Below are 18,337 nucleotides of genomic sequence, written 5' to 3'. Positions count from 1 at the left end.
AGCCCAGTTATTCTCACCTTCCTCCATCCTTCTCATTTTCCCGAATTCTTAGCATTTATTATAAGTTGGGTTTTAGAAATTCTCACTGGAGCATTGTGATACACACTGTGATATGCCACTCACATCCCCCCTTCACGAATAAAGAGCTTATTCCCCCAGCTGCTGGGCGTGCTGCCAGAAGCTGGCTTTCAGCCGCCAGCCCTCTTTGGGCAATGCCTCAGCTGCAGAGAGCTGACTCATCCAAGGTCACATCCCCTTCTGGGACGACCTACATTCAATGACTGATTGACAGAAGGGGTTGGAAACTTGACTCCCTCCTCCCAACTTGGAACAGCTCTAAATGGCCATCTCAGATCTAGAAGTCTCTGTAAGGTCAGACGAGGCTGTTGTTCGACCTGCAGTGCGGCTCGGCTTCTTCCTCTGCCCACTCCTGCTTTCCTCCCTTCCCTTCCACAGGTGTTGGCCTCAAGGGCATGCCCTAATAAGCATCCTGCGTACCAAACTCTGTCTCAGAGTCTACTCCCGGGAACCTCAGCCCGTCACAAGCATGTTCAGGATCATTCCTTTGAAACTGTCTATTTGCACATGAGTGTCTACCATAGTTCCTTCTCATAACAAAATTCTTGAAAGAAACTACACATGACGCTGATGATGGTGGCACAGACATTTTAGACCACCCTCAAATAGCCATAAGTTCTAGAGCTCTTTTATAGGGATGTGGAGAAGGTAATTAATAAAGCTTTGCTAATTTAGTAACTAATATGACCATTCATACCAGTAAACATAAATGAAGAGGCTTGGCCATTACCCCGTGTGCCTCCTGCCCTGAAAATTTAGCCTTCCCTCTAGAGAGCAGGTTTTATACTCCCTACATATAATCATTCTTACAGAAGGGATCAATAAGTACTTAGAGAACCAACAGAGAGGTTTGGAAATTAGAAAATCACCCAACCTTGCATGCACTGGGCCATGACTGAGAATACAAAGAGGAATTCTTTACTCACAGCTCAGCTTTCAATACTAAATCACTCATTGGCTTTTACATAAATCTTAAAACCAGAGGAAGAAGGTGATTAACAAACCCAGTTCAGTCTAAATATTCACTTAGAACAATGTTAAAATCATTACCATCAATAGTTTATGGAGCAATTTTACAATCAAGGACAAAATTATGTTTTCTTGAACATGTAAGTGATTCCCAGTTGAAGAATGGGGAAATAGATTAATTATGGCCTTGGAGACTTCAGGGCTTCTTAAATTTACAATAAATCTCCTAGCTTTATCTTGAAAGGAAATAGGCCTACTTATAAATTAACTGAACAACATCTGCACTATCACACTTTCCCAAAGACTTCTTAAAACTCTTACTCCCACCAAGATTTGACAAAGTTTTAACGCTGTCTGTCATTTAAATGAGTTTTTGCCTAAGAACAATATCAAAATTACTTTGTAAGATTCAAATTTTTTCCCTTTGGTGGTAATAAAACATCTCTGACACACCATAAAATGTTTAAATCCTATATTTTTCCAACAGAATAAAACCTCTCCAGAAGCATCTTCTATCAGGGAACAGTTATTGTTAATAAATGTTGTCACTGTAAAAACTAAATGCAATCACAGTTTGCATTAATACAGAGCTTTTCTTCCAACTAGATTTGGGTGACAGTGGGTTAACTCTTCCCATAAAGTGAAGGAGAACCACCTTAAGCACAAGTCGGATCTGACCCTTCATTTCCATTTATGCTGAAAGAAAGAGAATTATCTGCTGTAAGAATTCTCTCTCTGAGGGGCACCTGGGTGGCTCAGTGGGTTAAAGCCTCTGCCTTCGGCTCAGGTCATGGTCCCAGGGTCCTGGGATCGAGCCCCGCATCAGACTCTCTGCTCAGCGGGGAGCCTGCTTCCCCCTCTTTCTCTCTATGCCTGCCTCTCTGCCTACCTGTGACCTCTTTCTCTCTGTCAAATAAATAAAATCTTAAAAAAAAAACGAATTCTCTCTCTGAGTCCCCACAGTTTACTATAATAGGGTGGCTTCTAATACATGCTGTTGTCTGTGTCTGCCATTTCTTCTATGACAAGTTTATTAGGTAGAAGAGTGTCCTCCCAAAATTCATTCTCAGCCAGAACCTCAGAATGTAACCTTATCTAGGAGGGTCTTCACAGATGTAAGGAGTTAAGATGAGGTCATACTGGATTAGGGCGGGCCTACTTTTTACATGACTGACGTTCTCCTATGAAGAGGGGCATCTGTACAGAGAAACAGAGACATAAAGGCAAGAACATTGAGGAAGAGACTGGAAGGATGCAGCCACAAGCCCAGGAAGCTTGGGGCTGTGGAGAGAGATGAGGATTCTTTCCTAGAGACTTCAGAGAGAGCGTGGCCCCACCGCCATCTTGATTTTGGACTTCTAGTCTCCAGAACTGTAAATAATAAATTTCTATCATTTGAAGCCACCCAGTGTGTGGTACTTTGTTATGACAGAGGGCACATTGACTCAAACTGGTTCAGCAAGAGCACTAGTGAAAAGCATTTTATTTTCTTTTTCTTTGGCAGGAGACAGTGGACAATGCCGGTGCTCTACGCAGATGCCATCGTAGGATTTCTTTTCACAGCTTTTGCTCCCTCTCCCCATTTCAATGGGCTTTTAACAGCACTTGCAGCTCTTCCTCGGAAGACAGCTCTCTGGCTACCCAGCTGCTTTCCTGCTGAAAGTGCCAGGGGATTTACTACCCCACCTCCCCTTGCTGCCTTTGACCAATGACTGGTTCAAAGAATGAAAGCCCACCTACCTGGGTGTGTGACTGACCCAGTTGGTTAATCATCTGACTTCAGATTTTGGCCCAGTTCATGATCTCAGAGTCCTGGGACAGAGCCCCGCATTGGCTCCCAGTGTAGAGTCCTCTTGGGATTCTCTCTCTGTCCCTCCCCTCGCTTGTGCGCTTTCTCTCTCTCTTTCTTTCTTTCTCTCTCTCTCTTTAAAATAAATAAATACAATCTTTAAAAAAGAGGAAGCAAGCCCACCTTCCTTGCCTCAGGTTGAGACAACTCTGGGGCATAAGTTACGCTTCTGAGCTCACCTGTGGGATCAGGCTGTAGCTTCCTTCTGTAGGATGATGCCTGACGTGGCACTAGAGTGACCAATCATGCCCTTTGCCTGGGAGTCTCCCAGTTTTAGCACCGATAGTCCGATGTCCCTGGAAATCCCTCAGTCTTAGGCAAACCGGGATGGTTAGTGACTCTAAATGGCCCTCTTGCTTAGATTCTTCTTTCTCTCTGTCCTTCTACTCTCCTACAGGTCTTCCTTAGGAGTACTCCTTTAATACCTGTACACAAATCCTCACTAAATCCCTTGTAGGGAACTCAGCCCAAGACACTGGTGTAGGAAGGGGTGAAGAGCGCATGAAAGCCTGGGGGACTGGGGAATTTCCTATTAGAGAAATTCAGTAATTAACCCATATTGTGTAATTCATGTTCCTGGTGATTGGCAAATAAACATCTCAAACTCAAGAAGCAGAAGCAGGGAGTAATTTTAGGCCTTAGTAATTTTAAGATGCCTCTGGACGTCTTAGTTTGTTAGAGAGAACCCTCGCACTCACTACTGAAATAGCAGCAAACAGATGCCTGGTCAGAAACACACTAGTCCACAGTAATTGTGAGGAGTTGCTCTTAATGACAGGGCCAATTTTATCTTTCACTTTATTTCTCTCTGTCTTTCTGGCTCTGTCAAATAAATAAATCTTTTAAAAAATCCATTAAAAAAAAAGACTTCCGATTGGATATCATTAGCCAATCAGAAACATAATGGGGAAAATATTCAGTAGTGATGGGATTTTTTTTAGTATTTTATTTATTTATTTGACAGACAGAGATCACAAGTAGGCAGAGAGGCAGGCAGAGAGAGAGGAGGAAGCAGGCTCCCTGCTGAGCAGAGAGCCCAATGCGGGGCTTGATCCCAGGACCCTGAGGTCATGACCTGAGCTGAAGGCAGAGCCTTAACACACTGAGCCACCCAGGCGCCCCAGTGATGGAATATTTAAAAGGTTCTGTGGGGATCCTTCAGTACTGGTTTGTGTATGAGTCTCTTGTACATTAATTTTTGTCCTGTAAAAGGCTTATTTATTTTGTATGAGGCAGGGAGTGTCTTAACATAGGGCTTCTCTTGGAGGCATCTACACTTTTTTATTTGGGTGTATTATTTATGGATTTATGTCATTATGTAGGTAAAACATTAACATGTTGAGAAATTCAAACCACATAAAAGGATATACCATGAAAATAAAGTCTCCCACCTATCTCTGTCCTTGAACCTCCCACTTCCCCTTCTCAGAGGCAGCAACTATTACCAGCTCCTTACATATCAAAAGTGTTACTTTTGAAAATAACCTATGAAAGAAGTCATGCCTCCTGTACATTCTGTGTGAGATTAGCAGCAGAGTAGGAAGTAAATTGGGGACATTTTCACAGCCGCGTGGGACTTAGATTCAAAAAGTTGCAGGGCCCCTGGAGTTGAGTTTGAAATATTAAGCTGGTATAGAAGCCATCACTGTGACCTTCACACTAGATTGGCATTTTTTCCACTAAACTCAGTATTAGAAAAGTGATGACATTCTCTCTATGCCTTGGGAATTCTACACTGTCTGGATTTCATTGCTTTCTTCAGCCTCTGTTGTAGCGGTGCCCAAGGATGCCAGTCATCATACTGGCTGGCTTCAGGGCCATCAAAGGGATAATTCAGAGAGGGTTTTAAGAAAGACGCACAAATGAGAGGCTTCATGGGAAATGGGCACTCAAGAGGCCACATAAATGTAATAGTAATGCTAGTTACATAGCCTTAAGTTTGTGGCCTCACCTGTGCCTTCCTTGAATGGAAGACTGGTTTGCTTTCACTGGTAGTTGTATCTGGGATGATTTAAGAGGGGCTTAGTCTCAAGGCAGAAAGTTCCCCTACCTTTGGAGTAGCTGCCTGAAGGTGCATCCCGAATTTTGCAGCACTCATCATGATGGAATGCAGAATGTTGTTCCCATCCCCAATCCAGCTGAGGGTAAGGCCTTTCAGAGCGCCATAGTGTTCCTAAAAGCCAAGGGAGGAGGAGATTACATCCAGGAGGAAAGCCACTTGTGTGAAACAATTATTAGAGCTAAAATAAAGGAAAGAGTCATTTTTTATAGCTTTGTTGGAATGAACAAACTACTAGTTTTTTGTTTTTGCATTATATAGAGCAATAATATGAATGTATAATCACAACAAATAGCAAAATGACTTAATGTCTTAAACCATGACATCATATGAACTCATACAGAGACTCAAAGTTTCATACATTCCAAATCTGAATCTTTGTTGGATTCACTCATTCGTTCGTTCACTCATTCATTCACTCAACAAATTGAGTGTCCAGAGGCTTTCCTTGGTCCTGGAGATAGAACAATGAAGAAAGGAGAGAAAAAAAAAAATCACTACCTTTATGGAGCTTACATTCATTGGTATTAGAATGGGGAAACACAATGCATCTTGAACAGTGGAACATGGTGTCTATGTTTGCATTTATATAAAGTTAAAAAACATGCCCATTAATATTTTGGTTGTTTACAGATATAGATGTGTAGTCAAAATATAAACACATGCCTGGGAATTATAAATACAAACATCAGGAAAATAATTTCTTTGTGGGGTGAAAGGAAATGGGATCAGGGAGAGTTACACAGTATGCTTCAACTCTTTATAATATATTATTTAAAAACAAAAAAATTTCTAAAGTAAGATGTGACAAAACTATGTAATAGGCTTAAGGGCGTTTGTTTTATTTTTCTTGAAGTGTCTGTAGGCTTCACAGATTTTATATATTCATAAAGATAATATTTTAAAAATAGGAAGGCTAAACAACTTTGAGATCGCAGAACTACTACATGGTGAATCTAGGATTTAAATCCAGGTCCATCTGATATAAATGCCATGTTCTTAATAAGCTGCTATTTATTCACTCAACTCCTGCTTTGAGTATCTTCTATATGAAGGCATTGCACCAGGCCCTGCAGGGGACAATATGATGAATAGGAAATTTTTTTTATTGTCCTTCAATGAATCTGTAATCTAGTAATGATGAAGCCCCAGGGGGGAGCATTAAATTATCTGGCATATATGTAAAGCCATACCTGCCAGCAGCCACTTGGTATCTAACATTGTTGTATTATCTTCTCTGCATGAATCCTATCCTCATCACCAAAGAGTTCCATTTCATTTTGAGTTTAACTTCACATTCATATGTGTGTGGCTCATTCAAATAAGGAGGAATATGGATCCATCAGTTCTCCCTGTCTTCCAGAACGGTCCATCCACACAGAAACCATGATTGTCAGGATTCCCGATGGCAAGACCATGTAGATTGGCTGTGGCAAGCCAAATGAGATGAATCTTTTCAAAGTTATTCAAGTTTCTAATTTAAGGGGACATGGCTAATTTTGCCTCGGTTCTATAAATTCTATGTGTTCTTAACTCCAGTCTCAAGCAATCAGTTTATTAAAATGATAGAAAATGGCCTCCCTCTCAGAAAGTGATTTGGTAGTGGACCATTTTGAATATTCAAAGCATACTCAACCAGTCTTCATTCCCAAGCCACAGAGCCGGATGTATGTAGGATTACATAAAACATTTCCATTCTGTATGCTCCAGCATTCTCTGTTCATCCATTGTGTTAAATATGTCCTAGAAAACAGTGATTGAAAGAAGAGGGGATGGGGGGTGGGACTAAAAGAGGTTGTGAATTGAGTTGAGAATAGAAGGATCTGATGATCTGTTTTTAACAATGCCCTGTCTCCTTTGTAGATCTAGCATTCACACATATGCTGTAGTTCTTTGCCAAAATGATATTTGAAAACAAAACACCAATACCATGATTTAAATGGTTCCATTTAGAGCTAGTTGGGAACAATTTATTTATTTTGCTTTTATGTAAGGCAAAGAAATAAGCCAACCTGGAGCGTGAGGTAATCAGCCAGGATCTGGATAGGATGGTACAAATCTGACAGCCCATTGATGATTGGAATGGATGCTTCTTTAGCCAGAATATCTAGATCTGATTGTTTGTACACTCGAGCCAGCACTGCATCTGTCATGCTAGACAACACACTGCAGGAGACCAAGAAAAGATAATCTAAGTTAATTATGCTTAATAATTCCTTCTTTAGACATGATCTTAAACAGGAATAAGAAATGCTAATAAATTAGAATTGTTACAAAGTTACAGCTACTTAACATGACAGATTTTAAAGCTAATATTATGGCACCTGGGGGGCTCAGTCAGTTAAGCATCTGCCTTTGGCTAAGGTCATGATCCCAGGGTCCTGAGATCCAGCCCCACCTCAGGCTCCCTGCTCACTGGAGAGTCTGCTTGTCCCTGTCCCTCTGCCCCTCCCACTGCTCATGTTCTCTCTCTCATACTTCCTCTTTCTCTCTCAAATAAATAAATAAAATCTAAAAAATAAAAGCTAATATTAAACATGTAGTCATTATAGGAGCCAGATGTTGTTCCACTGATCTCATCCAGTGACCACTGCTTTTACTGTTTTTTTACAGGGGTAAAAAATCAACTGTGGGCCTAGCAAGTTATGACAATGAATTATAGATAAGGGGCAGTTGGTAAAGTTAAAAGGACAAGATCAAAACAAGGTATACACAGTGACATTAATGGTCTGGCATGTGGCTCATTTTCTTTGATGTCATCCCACAGACATATATACATTTTCAATGTAAAATTGAAAGTACGTGTGTGGCAGCCATGAATGTTGCACACACAGGTTGCCGCACAAGAAAGAACCTTCTGGGAGGAGTCTCATTAGCCGACAACCCCCAGCTGCTGCACTTTTGGGATACACTGTAGTGTTTCCACTAAGGCCACACTCCCCCCATACTATATTCCCAGCCAATGGCTGAGCAGAGTGGGGGCACCAGAGCTGAGTTACTCTGCCTGACATGGGACTGCTCCAATGGGCAGTCTTTGCTCTGAGGTTCTCCATTGTCCTGGCCAAGACTTTCTCAGACCTCTGCTGCAGTCTCAGGTTCTTTTTACCCTACTTTTTCCTCCCTCTTCTTCCTTCAATACAGTAGGACCTGCACTGTGGTCTGAAGGCTTTCCCTGTCCTACTTCTGCTTCCTCCTTCCTTCAATCCTTCACAGAAGTTTCCCCCATCAATCTCTTGCAAGTTTAATTTCATTTTGCAGTCTGCTTCTTTATGAACTTGAATGACACAATCCACAATAAACTTCTGTAGGGGCTGAGCCTGAGAAGGCATTCAGCCCTTGTCCCTGCACCCTACATAGCTATCAGCAGCTCTGAAAAAAGAAAGTGTTCGACATCATAAACACAAAAATCCACCAAAAAGGCAAAGCAAACCAAATCATGGCCATGAATTTGAATAGCACAGAGAAGGGTGAATGTTATTATTCTCATTTCATAGCTGAAGGACCTAAGACACAAAGAGGTTAAGTAACTTGCCCCAGACCACACAGCTAAGTAAGTTGGAGGAGCTCATATTCAAACCAAAGTCAATTTAAGTCAAAACTCCATGTTCACTATGGAGTATTATGCCTCCATCAGAAAGGATGAATACCCAACTTTTGTAGCATCATGGACAGGACTGGAAGAGATTATGCTGAGTGAAATAAATCAAGCAGAGAGAGTCAGTTATCATGTGGTTTCACTTATTTGCGGAGCATAACAAATAACATGGAGGACATGGAGAGATGGAGAGGAGAAGGGAGTTGAGGGAAATTGGAAGGGGAGGTGAACCATGAGAGACTATGGACTCTGAAAAACAACCTGAGGGTTTTGAAGGGGTGGGGGTGGGAGGTTAGGGGAGCCAGGTGGTGGGTATTAAGGAGGGCATGTATTGCATGGAGCACTGGGTGTGGTGCAAAAACAATGAATACTGTTACGCTGAAAAGAAATTAAAAAAAAAAAAAAACACTCCATGTTCTCGGGGCCCCTAGGTGGCTCAGTTGGTTGAGTGACTCTTGCTTTCCCCTCAGGTCATGATCTCAGGGTCATGAGATTGAGCCCTGTGTCAAGCTTTCTGTTCCACAGGGAATCTGCTTGAAGATTTTCTCCCTCTGACCTCTTCCTCATTTGTTTCTCTCCCTTTCTCTCTCTCTAATAAATCAATCAATCTACCAAGAGTATAAAAGTGTTCCCCTTTCTCCACATCCTCGCCAACATTTGTTGTTCCTAGGGAGGCAAAACTGAATGGGAAGAAATCAGAGAGGGAGACAACCATGAAAGACTCTGAACTCAGGGAAACAAACAGTATTGCAGAAGGGAGGGGGGTGGGGGAATGGAGTAATCGGGTGATGGGTATTAAGGAGGGCTAGTGATGTGATGAACACTGGGTGTTATACCCAACTGATGAATCATTGAACACTACATCAAAAACTAATGATGTACTATATGTTGGCTAATTAATCTTGATAAAAATAAAAATAATTTTTTAAAAAATAAATAAATCTTTTAAAAAGTCCATGTTCTTACTGTTAAAACACATTTCCTCAACTCTGCACGTGTAAATATCTGGAAGGAAAGCCTGGGATCCGTATTTTAATTTTTTTTCCATGCATCAGAGTGATGGTGTTTCCTCATCTAAAGCTTCAGCCTTACAAAACTAGCAAAGATGGCCTTTGGTTTAAAATCTCATTTTCTTATTATTTAAAGGGAAACCTCTACAATAGAGGCTTCTAACCATTTCAGTTTTAAAGAATCTTTTTTTAATGACAAAAGAATTTGGAAAGCCACTCATAGTAGTAGTTAGAGTAAATATAATTATGATTATAAAGTACCCATTGGGGTTCTTGTTCTGGTTCTGTAACTTAACGAGCTGTGTGACCTTGGAAATGTTATATTTCTCTGTGACTTAGTTTCTTCATCTCTAAAACAACAACAGTAATATCTATTCTATTGAGTTGTGAGGATTACATGAGATTACCTATTTAAAGGGAATAGTATGATGTCTTATTCATAGTAAGAGATCAGTAAGTAGTAGATATTATTACCATGTCAAAAGAAATCGCAACTCAACAACAACAACAAAAAAAAGAATCCAATTAAAAAATGGGCAAAGGACCTGAATAGACATTTTTCTAAAGACATGCAGATGGCCAACAGACACATGAAAAGATGCTCAGCATCACTCATCATCAGAGAAGTGCAAAAAATAAAAACCACAATGAGGTATCAATTTACACCCATTCAAATGGCTAAAATCAAAACCAAACACACCAACTTAAGAAAGAAAGAGAGAGACAGAGAGAGAAAGAAAGAAAGAAAGAAAGAAAGAAAGAAAGAAAGAAAGAAAAAAGGAAAAAAGGGAAAGAGAGAGGAAGGGAGAGAGGAAGGATGGATGAATTTCAGAATCACAGGCCCCACTCAAATTTACTGAATCAGAAGCTGCATTTTAATAAGGTTTCCAGGTGATTAATTTGCATATTAAAGTTTGAGATCCCTAATAGAGACAGAATTGAGGCCACTAAATTTTTAAAAGTACCATCCATTCATTTCTTAGAACCCTAAACTGGCCAAAAAAAAAAAAAAAACAAAAAACCTATCAAGAGATGGCAGCCCACAAAAATAGGATTTTGTCCATAATCTCTGGCAGAGAGTGCTTTCTAGTTCAATTGAAGGAAAAAGGCATCTCAAATCCTAAGAAATGAATAGTTCACTCCATTAAGGCCTCCCTTGTTAGAATAACCAGGTGCCCTGAGCCATCCGATGACCTATGGCAATGGTTCCCAAACTTTGGTGTGTATCAGAACTAAATAAAGAACTAAAAAACTACAAAGCCCCAAGCTCCTGAAATAGGGGAGAAATCTGGGTCTTTGTACTATTACCAGGTTTCCCAGGTAACTCAGATAACCTTACAAATGTTGAGAACCACTGTCCTAAGGCATAAACTTTATGTTAAAAGAAGTTTAAATCTTCCTTTCTTCAAGATCTTAATAAAAATTCCCTCCCCAGTACAGATATACTGATGCTTCATGGTATGGAATGCAGGCTTTTAACTCTATCATGATGAAGTCACTTAGATGGAGGTAGATATCCCACTAAGGTTTATAACTGTAATCACTTATCAGTTCCCTATTTCAGAAGAATTGGTTAATTTTATGATACCTAAAATCCTGAGAGAGAGGTAGAGGAGTGTTTGACTAGAAAGGACTTCTTTAAATATGCATCACTTCCTAAACTGTGTACAAATAGGATAAAAAAAAATCTGGATTAACCATTGCAGTTGACCTTATTTTATTTATATTGTAGCTTCTCAAATAATTTTAGTGTTCTAGAACCATAGGTCTCCAGCCTCTTAAGGTTTTTTTAAGATCTTATTTATTTATTTGACAGACAGAGATCACAAGTAGACAGAGAGGCAGGCAGATAGAGGGGGAAGCAGGCTCCCTGCTGAGCAGAGAGCCCAAAGGGATTGTGACCTGAGCTGAAGGCAGAGGCTTTAATCCACTGAGCCACCAAGGCACCCTTCCAACCTCTTAAGGTTTCAAGAATTTTACAATGTATTGTTGAGTTTTGCTAGATTTAGTGTGTGTTATATATAAATGTTATCTTAACCTCATAGATGAGGAAACCAAGGCCTTGCAAACCTTGAAGTAATTAGAGCAAGGTTAGAAAGAATGAAGAATGATGAAGCTGGAAGAGGGAGACATGAGGGGAGCAGCTGGAGAAGTCAATGCCCTATGGACATGAAGATTTCAAGATGATTGGAAAAGGGCAATTTTGGTTCCCTCTCTTGAACAATTCCAAGAGCTCTCGAAGCAAAGCAGCCAAAAGACAAACATGCATTTACTTGACCTGTTTATAATGTGAAGTTGATGTCTCAGGAACCTATATGGTAGAATCTTATGGGAGAGTACCTGGCCTGCTTTACTGAGATTGCCCAACACCTCCTAGGACAGAGGTTCTTGACCTTGGCTGCCCATTAAGATCACCTATGGAGCTGTAAAAATCCTGATGCCGTATTCTGCCCTTTGGAAAGTTAAAGCAGAGATATGGTGGAAGATTCACATCGATATTTTTAAAGCTTACCAAGTTATTCCAATATGAAGACAACAAGACTGAGAATGGTTGTTCTCAAAAATAGAAAGAGGAGGTGGGAAGAGAATGGGATCTTCTGCTGTGGGATGGAACAATGGAGAAGCAGAAAGTCTCAGTAGTCTCAGAATCCTATAGTATAAGAAAAATAAGAGCTAAAAACTTGATATGCTATACTGGAAAGAACAAGATCTTATACACTTATAAAAGAGGCATTTTGGGGGTGCCTGGGTGGCTCAGTTGGTTGAGTGGCTGACTATTTTGGGTCTGGTCATGATCTCGGGGTTGTGAGATCAAGCCCTGCCTCAGGCTCCCACATAGTGTGGAATCTGCTTGAGATTCTCTCTCTTTCTCCCCCTCCCCCCAACTTGCTCTCTTTCTCTCTAAACAAATAAATGGATAAAATCTTAAAAAAAGAAGACGTATTTATTTTCCTTTCAGCTCAGTTACTACCAGGAACAGTTCAATGGCAGCTGCAATAGCTATAATCTTTTCCCTTTCAGCACTTATAAGTATCCCTAGTGCCCAGAATTTGGTCTTAATATTGTTCTATTAAAAAGAAGAAGAAGAAAAAGAGTGGCACCTGGGTGGCTCAGTCCTTAAGTGTCTGCCTTCAGCTCAGGTCATGATCCCAGGGTCCTGGGATCCAGCGCCGAATCAGGCTCCTCGCTCAGCAGGAAACCTGCTTCTCCCTCTCCCACTCCCCCTGCTTCTGTTCCCTCTCTCACTGTATCTCTCTCTGTGTCAAATAAATACATGAAATCTTTTTTTAAAAAGAAGGGGGAAAGAGAAACTATTACAGGATAGTTGATTCCATGTCCTTGGGCTGGACTAAATCAGTACAGGTCTATAACACCCTGTGGTTTCCAGGAAGCAAAAGCGATTTTAAAATGGCAGAGGCAGTGCTAAAAGGAAAAAAAAAATCAACTTGAAGAAGCTCCCATTTGTCAAGTTGTGGTCACTTATAGTACCAAAAATCATCAAATAAAATAATTTGTGCCTCTAAAAGTCCATCATGCTAATAAAGAGTTAATGCAAAGAAAATGTACAAAAACATAATTGTAGCATCAGTGAAGAATGGCTATTACCATGTACATTTGAATTTATTTACTAAGTAAGAAAGTATCTATATATATCTACATATACAGATAGATCTTTTGTGGGTTATTGTTAAGTATATTTCTCTTTTTTATTATGTTCAGTTAGCCACTGTATAGCACATCATGAGTTTTTGATGTAGTGTTCAATGATTCATTAGTATATTTCTGTTTATAAAGCATAGATACATACCATTATAATGTGTGTAAATCACAAAGAATTATATTAACTTAGAAACCAAATTCCTAGAAATGGTAGAAACCATAACACAGATGGGCACATGCCGTCAGCATTTGTGGTTTTATAGAAAGTGAAGTAGAAAAGGAGTCTAGCAGTTAACTAGCACCAGTTGCCATATACAATTTCCAATTAGAAAGATGACATGACCATTTATTCCAGAATAACTTAGTTAACGGTCCTGAAGAAGAATCTAAATTTTCAGTCTCACCTTCCTGCCTCCCTGGGAATAAAACTTCTTGATGACCTGACTAATTATAAAACAATGTCATTAAGAAAGGCATATATTTAAAAATATCCAAACCAGGCCAGGTTAATATATCATGAAGACATTACAGTGGGTCTGCCAGAGATGAAAAATAAAGAAAATAAAACTTAAAAGATACCTTATCTTTTAATTTCTGTAAAAAGTCAGAATCTATATGAAAAAACTAAAATCAGGGTCCTATGGTACATACAGTAATGTCCCCCACCCAAACATGCCCATGTCCCGGTACCCAGAACCTGTGATTAAGTTACCTCAGATAGAAAAGGAATTTTATAGATAGGATTAATTAAGGATCTTGAGACAGAGAGATTATCCTGGGGCGGGCCCAATGTAATTATAAGGGTCCTCATAAGAGAGAGGCAAGAGGTCAGGAAAGAGAGAAGATGCTAGCTTCTTGAAGAGGGAGGAAGGCTAGAAAGGGTGAGGACTTGGATTCTCCCCTGGAGCCTCCAAAAGGAACACAACGCTGTGGACTCATGTTAGACATCTGACCTCCGGAAGTGTAAGATAATAAATTTGTGTTGTTTGAAATCACAGTGTATGGTAATTTGTTAAGGCACCAATAGGAAACCAATATAGATCTATGATAAAAAGTGAAAGTGATGTGCTAAAAATATATTCAGCCTAGTGGCCAGCCATGTGAGTTTAGTTCATCTTGACATTAACAACCAGTTCCCACAACCCAGCCAAAACTGAGTGTTCAGCAATCCACTTAACCTGCATTACTAGCCTCCTGAGATGCTCTTTTTTTTTTTTTCCCCCTTTCCGGTTTGGTAGAATTACAAAGGTAAGTTCTGAAAAGGTATCAAAGTAGTCTTTTGTAGAATTCCTGACAAACCAGCAATGTAGAGAAGTTTCAATTCCAGGGCCAAAAAGGTAAGAATAAAAGTAGGGATAAGAATGTAGAGCAACATCTATGATATTAATAGCATGGTGCCCAGTTCTGTTGTTAAAATATTAATCAGCTCTGTAATCAATGGGCTATTTTTTGTGTATCTTTTCCTTTTTCAAAATGTTTAGAGCATCCAAGGAAATCCAAAACACTAGGCTTGTGATTAAGTTAAATGTTTAAGAGCATTTGATTTAAGTTTGCAATCAGTGTTTACATGGTTGAGGAGACTTGTTTTGTTCAGTTAATATGTATTTGACTTATTGGTTAAGTAGTATGTGACTGTTTAAAGCAGTTGTTCTGAAACTTGAACACACATCAGAATCACTAGGTGGGCTTGTTGAAATACAGTCAGTTGGGTTTCTGATTCAGTAAGTGTGGGTTGGGTCCCCAAAGAACTTGCATTTCCAACAAACTCCCAGGTACAGCTTATTCTGCTGGCTTGGGGACCACACTTTGAGAACCACCAAGGAATGTTAGCTATTTTATGTTTAAAGGAATGCTAAGTGCTTGATAAATTCATAAGATTAATATTTTGGGATGTCAACAAAGTACAAAAAGTAGGGTTTATGGGTTTAGGCTCAGAAAGCCCCTTGGAGATTAAAACATCTATGGGCAAAAGGGAGTATGACGAAGCTTGATAGAAAATGCCACTTTGATCCTTCTACCACAGAAGCTGAAGATGAAGTAGAATTAATGATAGAAGGGGAAAAGGAACAGTTTCCAGGTTGTTTTCACACTGGAATCACTTATGGAAACAAAGATATTAAAGACCTTTAGTTACTTAGTTCTATTTTTTTTGTCAGTAATGCTGCTTTCTACTTAATGTTTTAAAGTTGCTATAAATCATAAAGAAATTACCACTCTTATTTTTCTTCTTCCAGGTTACTAAAGATCTTTAAAGAACAAAACAAAACAAAATAACCTTTTCACTGGAAACAATGGCAAAGCTGTAACTAGAGCTGGACTTACAGAGCCATTAACAGTAATTTGAGCTTTCTATGCCTCTCCATCAATTTTTACCCAGCTTTAAGTATTGTAAGAGCCGAGTTATATGTGCTACAGATGAAAGGCTGACAAGTTAAAATACTCTCTCTAGCTCTGTAATGACTTGATTTTTGTCAGTTTTCATTTCCATTGAATATATAGAATTCTGTTTGCCATCCGGTGGATTCCTGCAGCTTTGTAGACTATCTTGGGCCTCTGTCACTGATGGTAACAAAACAGCTTTTACAAAATCCAAATTACCCAAATTTAAAGTTTCTCACATGCATCAGTTTCTTCTGGATGTTTTATGGCCAATATTAGGGTTTAGAAAAAATAATCCATAAGTTAAAACATTTATTCAACTTGATTTTACTTGAATGTTTAAAATGTGGTCTATTCCCCCCTATACTTACCCCCATCACTTCTTCTCCTAGGAAAAGAGGCATAGGACTTTAAGTGGAGAGATGGTTCAGGAGATAAAATGTTAACATTGATTATTTTAGGATGATGGCAGTATTGGTGGTTCTGTCTATATTTTTATAACTCTTTTAGTATTTTCTACGAAAAAGATGATTACTGTAATAACCAGGAGAAAAACACCTCGTACCATTAAAAAAAAGAACATTTCTTCCAAACACGATTTTGAAAGTAATTGAGAATAAATTAAGGCTTCTTAGAGCAATGGCTAATTCGTGGCCTTGGTAAGTAATGAAATGTACAGGATGAGCCTGGAACATTTTACCATATCAAAAAGCAAGGGAGTTATCAAAGCCTGAGTGAGTTAGGTCAAAACGACCCAGTAGCCAACTTGAGGCCAGATCACACTGGCCAAATATGGGTAATTTGAGCAACAATAAGAATAATAACTGCAATGAATTGAAGCCTTTGAATATGTTAAAATACATGTTTATAGAGAGATGAAAGAACAGGAGAACATTGACAAGAGTCATAACAAGACCAATTTCAAGTTAATGTAGAAGAGAACTCTCAGGCAGTTTGTATAAACTCTCATCAGAACAGTCAGACTGCATAAAAATGAAACAAGATTGCACGGTATGTAGCATGCCCTGATAGTGGATAATTTCATGCAAACTTCAGGACAATTCTGAAGAAATGGTGTGGAGGAGGCATGAGAAGGATGGATGATCTAAATAACCCATAAAGACCTTTCCAACATTGAATTTTTATGATTCGTTGATGTTTTATCCTTTGGTATAAGATCAAAACTTTTTTAGGAATTAATTAAAACCCCCAGAAGACCAAAACAAAACAAAACAAAAAAATACCATAAGCAAAGTTCCCCATGGCCTCAGGAAAGCCCCTGCAGAGTCTCTGTGGTTGGGTGGACAGACGCTAAAACAAAACAAAACAAAAGAAAAGAACCAACAAAACAGAAGAAAACACTAGGAGTGTCCTGGGCCAGATCTTACGAGCAAGCATGGATATTGGTGAGCTGGACAATCATACAATAATCCTGATGCTGTTAGAAGTTGAGTTGTTCCTAAACTTACTGGAACGTGGTGAATGTGCTGCAAAAGCCAAAGGCAAACAGAATTTGTATTCTCCTGGGGTCCTGCCCCCACATTCTTCCTTTTGTCCTTATCCTGCCTTGAATCAGACTGTGTGCCCCCTCAATTCCAGTTTGTTATCAGTGACAGCCAGATTTTTTTAGTTATATCAATATAAGAATAATGAGGACACAAAATAATACCTTTAACAAAGCCAGATGGGCTCCTCTCAAATGGGCTGGTGTTGGAAGAAATCCAGGGATGCTGAATAATTGCTACATGAGATTTATTCATGAAAGCTTTTATAATGGCCAGATTACTTTGACTTAGGTATTAGTGCCTAGTTTTGAGGACCTCGGGGATAAATGGGTAGGGCATAATGGCATCGAGAATGACCTCCTCAAAATGTGTCATAGGAATTTCAGCCTTGGGTTACTGTAAGCTGACTAGGAGACCACGGTGATGTCTCAAATTAAATCAGAGCTTTCCTGAGATTGAATCAGGCCATAACTTGGTTCAATCAATATTACTTGAATTTATTCTGTGTGCCTGTCCTTTATAAGCATTATCTCATTCATCCTCATGTAATTCATTGAGATAAGTATTTGTATCTCCACTTTACAGCTGAGGAACCTGACTTAGAAGCAACTAGTCCAGTGTGGTATGAGCTGTGACTTCAACCGAATCCCAACCCTGTTTCAAAGCCCCTGCAATTTCCACTGTGGCAAACTGCCTCTATACTATGAAGAGTCATAGTTCATGTTGTGAAGGACTGAATTTTGTTACCATTTACCCAAGGACATACAACGGCCATGACTGCTAGCTTTTTGGTGACCTCTGTAAAGATTCATGGAGATACCATATTTTCAATTTATAGATACATCAATTTATTAGTACCTAATTCAGTGTAATATTTTAGAATGTCTTAGTAAGAAATCTAAGAAAGATTGCCTTTTTCGGTCTTAATATCACTCATATAAATACCTTCAATAAGAGTTTTCCAGCTTTTTAAAAACATTCCTTTCAACATGGCAGTGGTTCACTCCATTATTTGAGGACTATGTCCCATCCACAAATCCCTCTGTAACTTCCATTATGTGACCTGTCAGAATGACAAGGATTTGAAACCTTTCCATGCTGTTGCAGGGGCATGTGGATGTGTGATTGTGTAGTGGGTTGAATGGTGTCCCCTAAATTCATATCCACTTGGAAACTCAAAATGTGACCTTGTTTGGAAATAGGGTCTTCATAGGAGTAATGAGTTAAGATGAG

General features: G+C 39.4%; 1 protein-coding gene across 1 annotated transcript in view; it reads right to left on the bottom strand.

Moving 5' to 3' along the window:
• The window catches only part of OTC (ornithine carbamoyltransferase), a 60,118-nt gene that overhangs the window by 12,531 nt on the left and 29,250 nt on the right, over nt 1–18,337 (bottom strand). The window contains exons 5-6 of the mRNA XM_032883150.1: nt 6,968–7,121; nt 4,947–5,069 (exon numbers count right to left, since the gene is read on the bottom strand). Coding sequence (XP_032739041.1) covers nt 4,947–5,069; nt 6,968–7,121 — 277 coding nt within the window. The remainder of the gene's footprint in view (nt 1–4,946; nt 5,070–6,967; nt 7,122–18,337) is intronic.

This window comes from Lontra canadensis, unplaced genomic scaffold (assembly GCF_010015895.1).
Source record: "Lontra canadensis isolate GAN:19392208 unplaced genomic scaffold, GSC_riverotter_1.0 scaffold86, whole genome shotgun sequence".
Taxonomy (NCBI): Eukaryota; Metazoa; Chordata; class Mammalia; order Carnivora; family Mustelidae; genus Lontra; species Lontra canadensis.
Note: the sequence above shows the minus strand (reverse complement) of the source record. Positions and strands in the feature narration are given on the sequence as shown.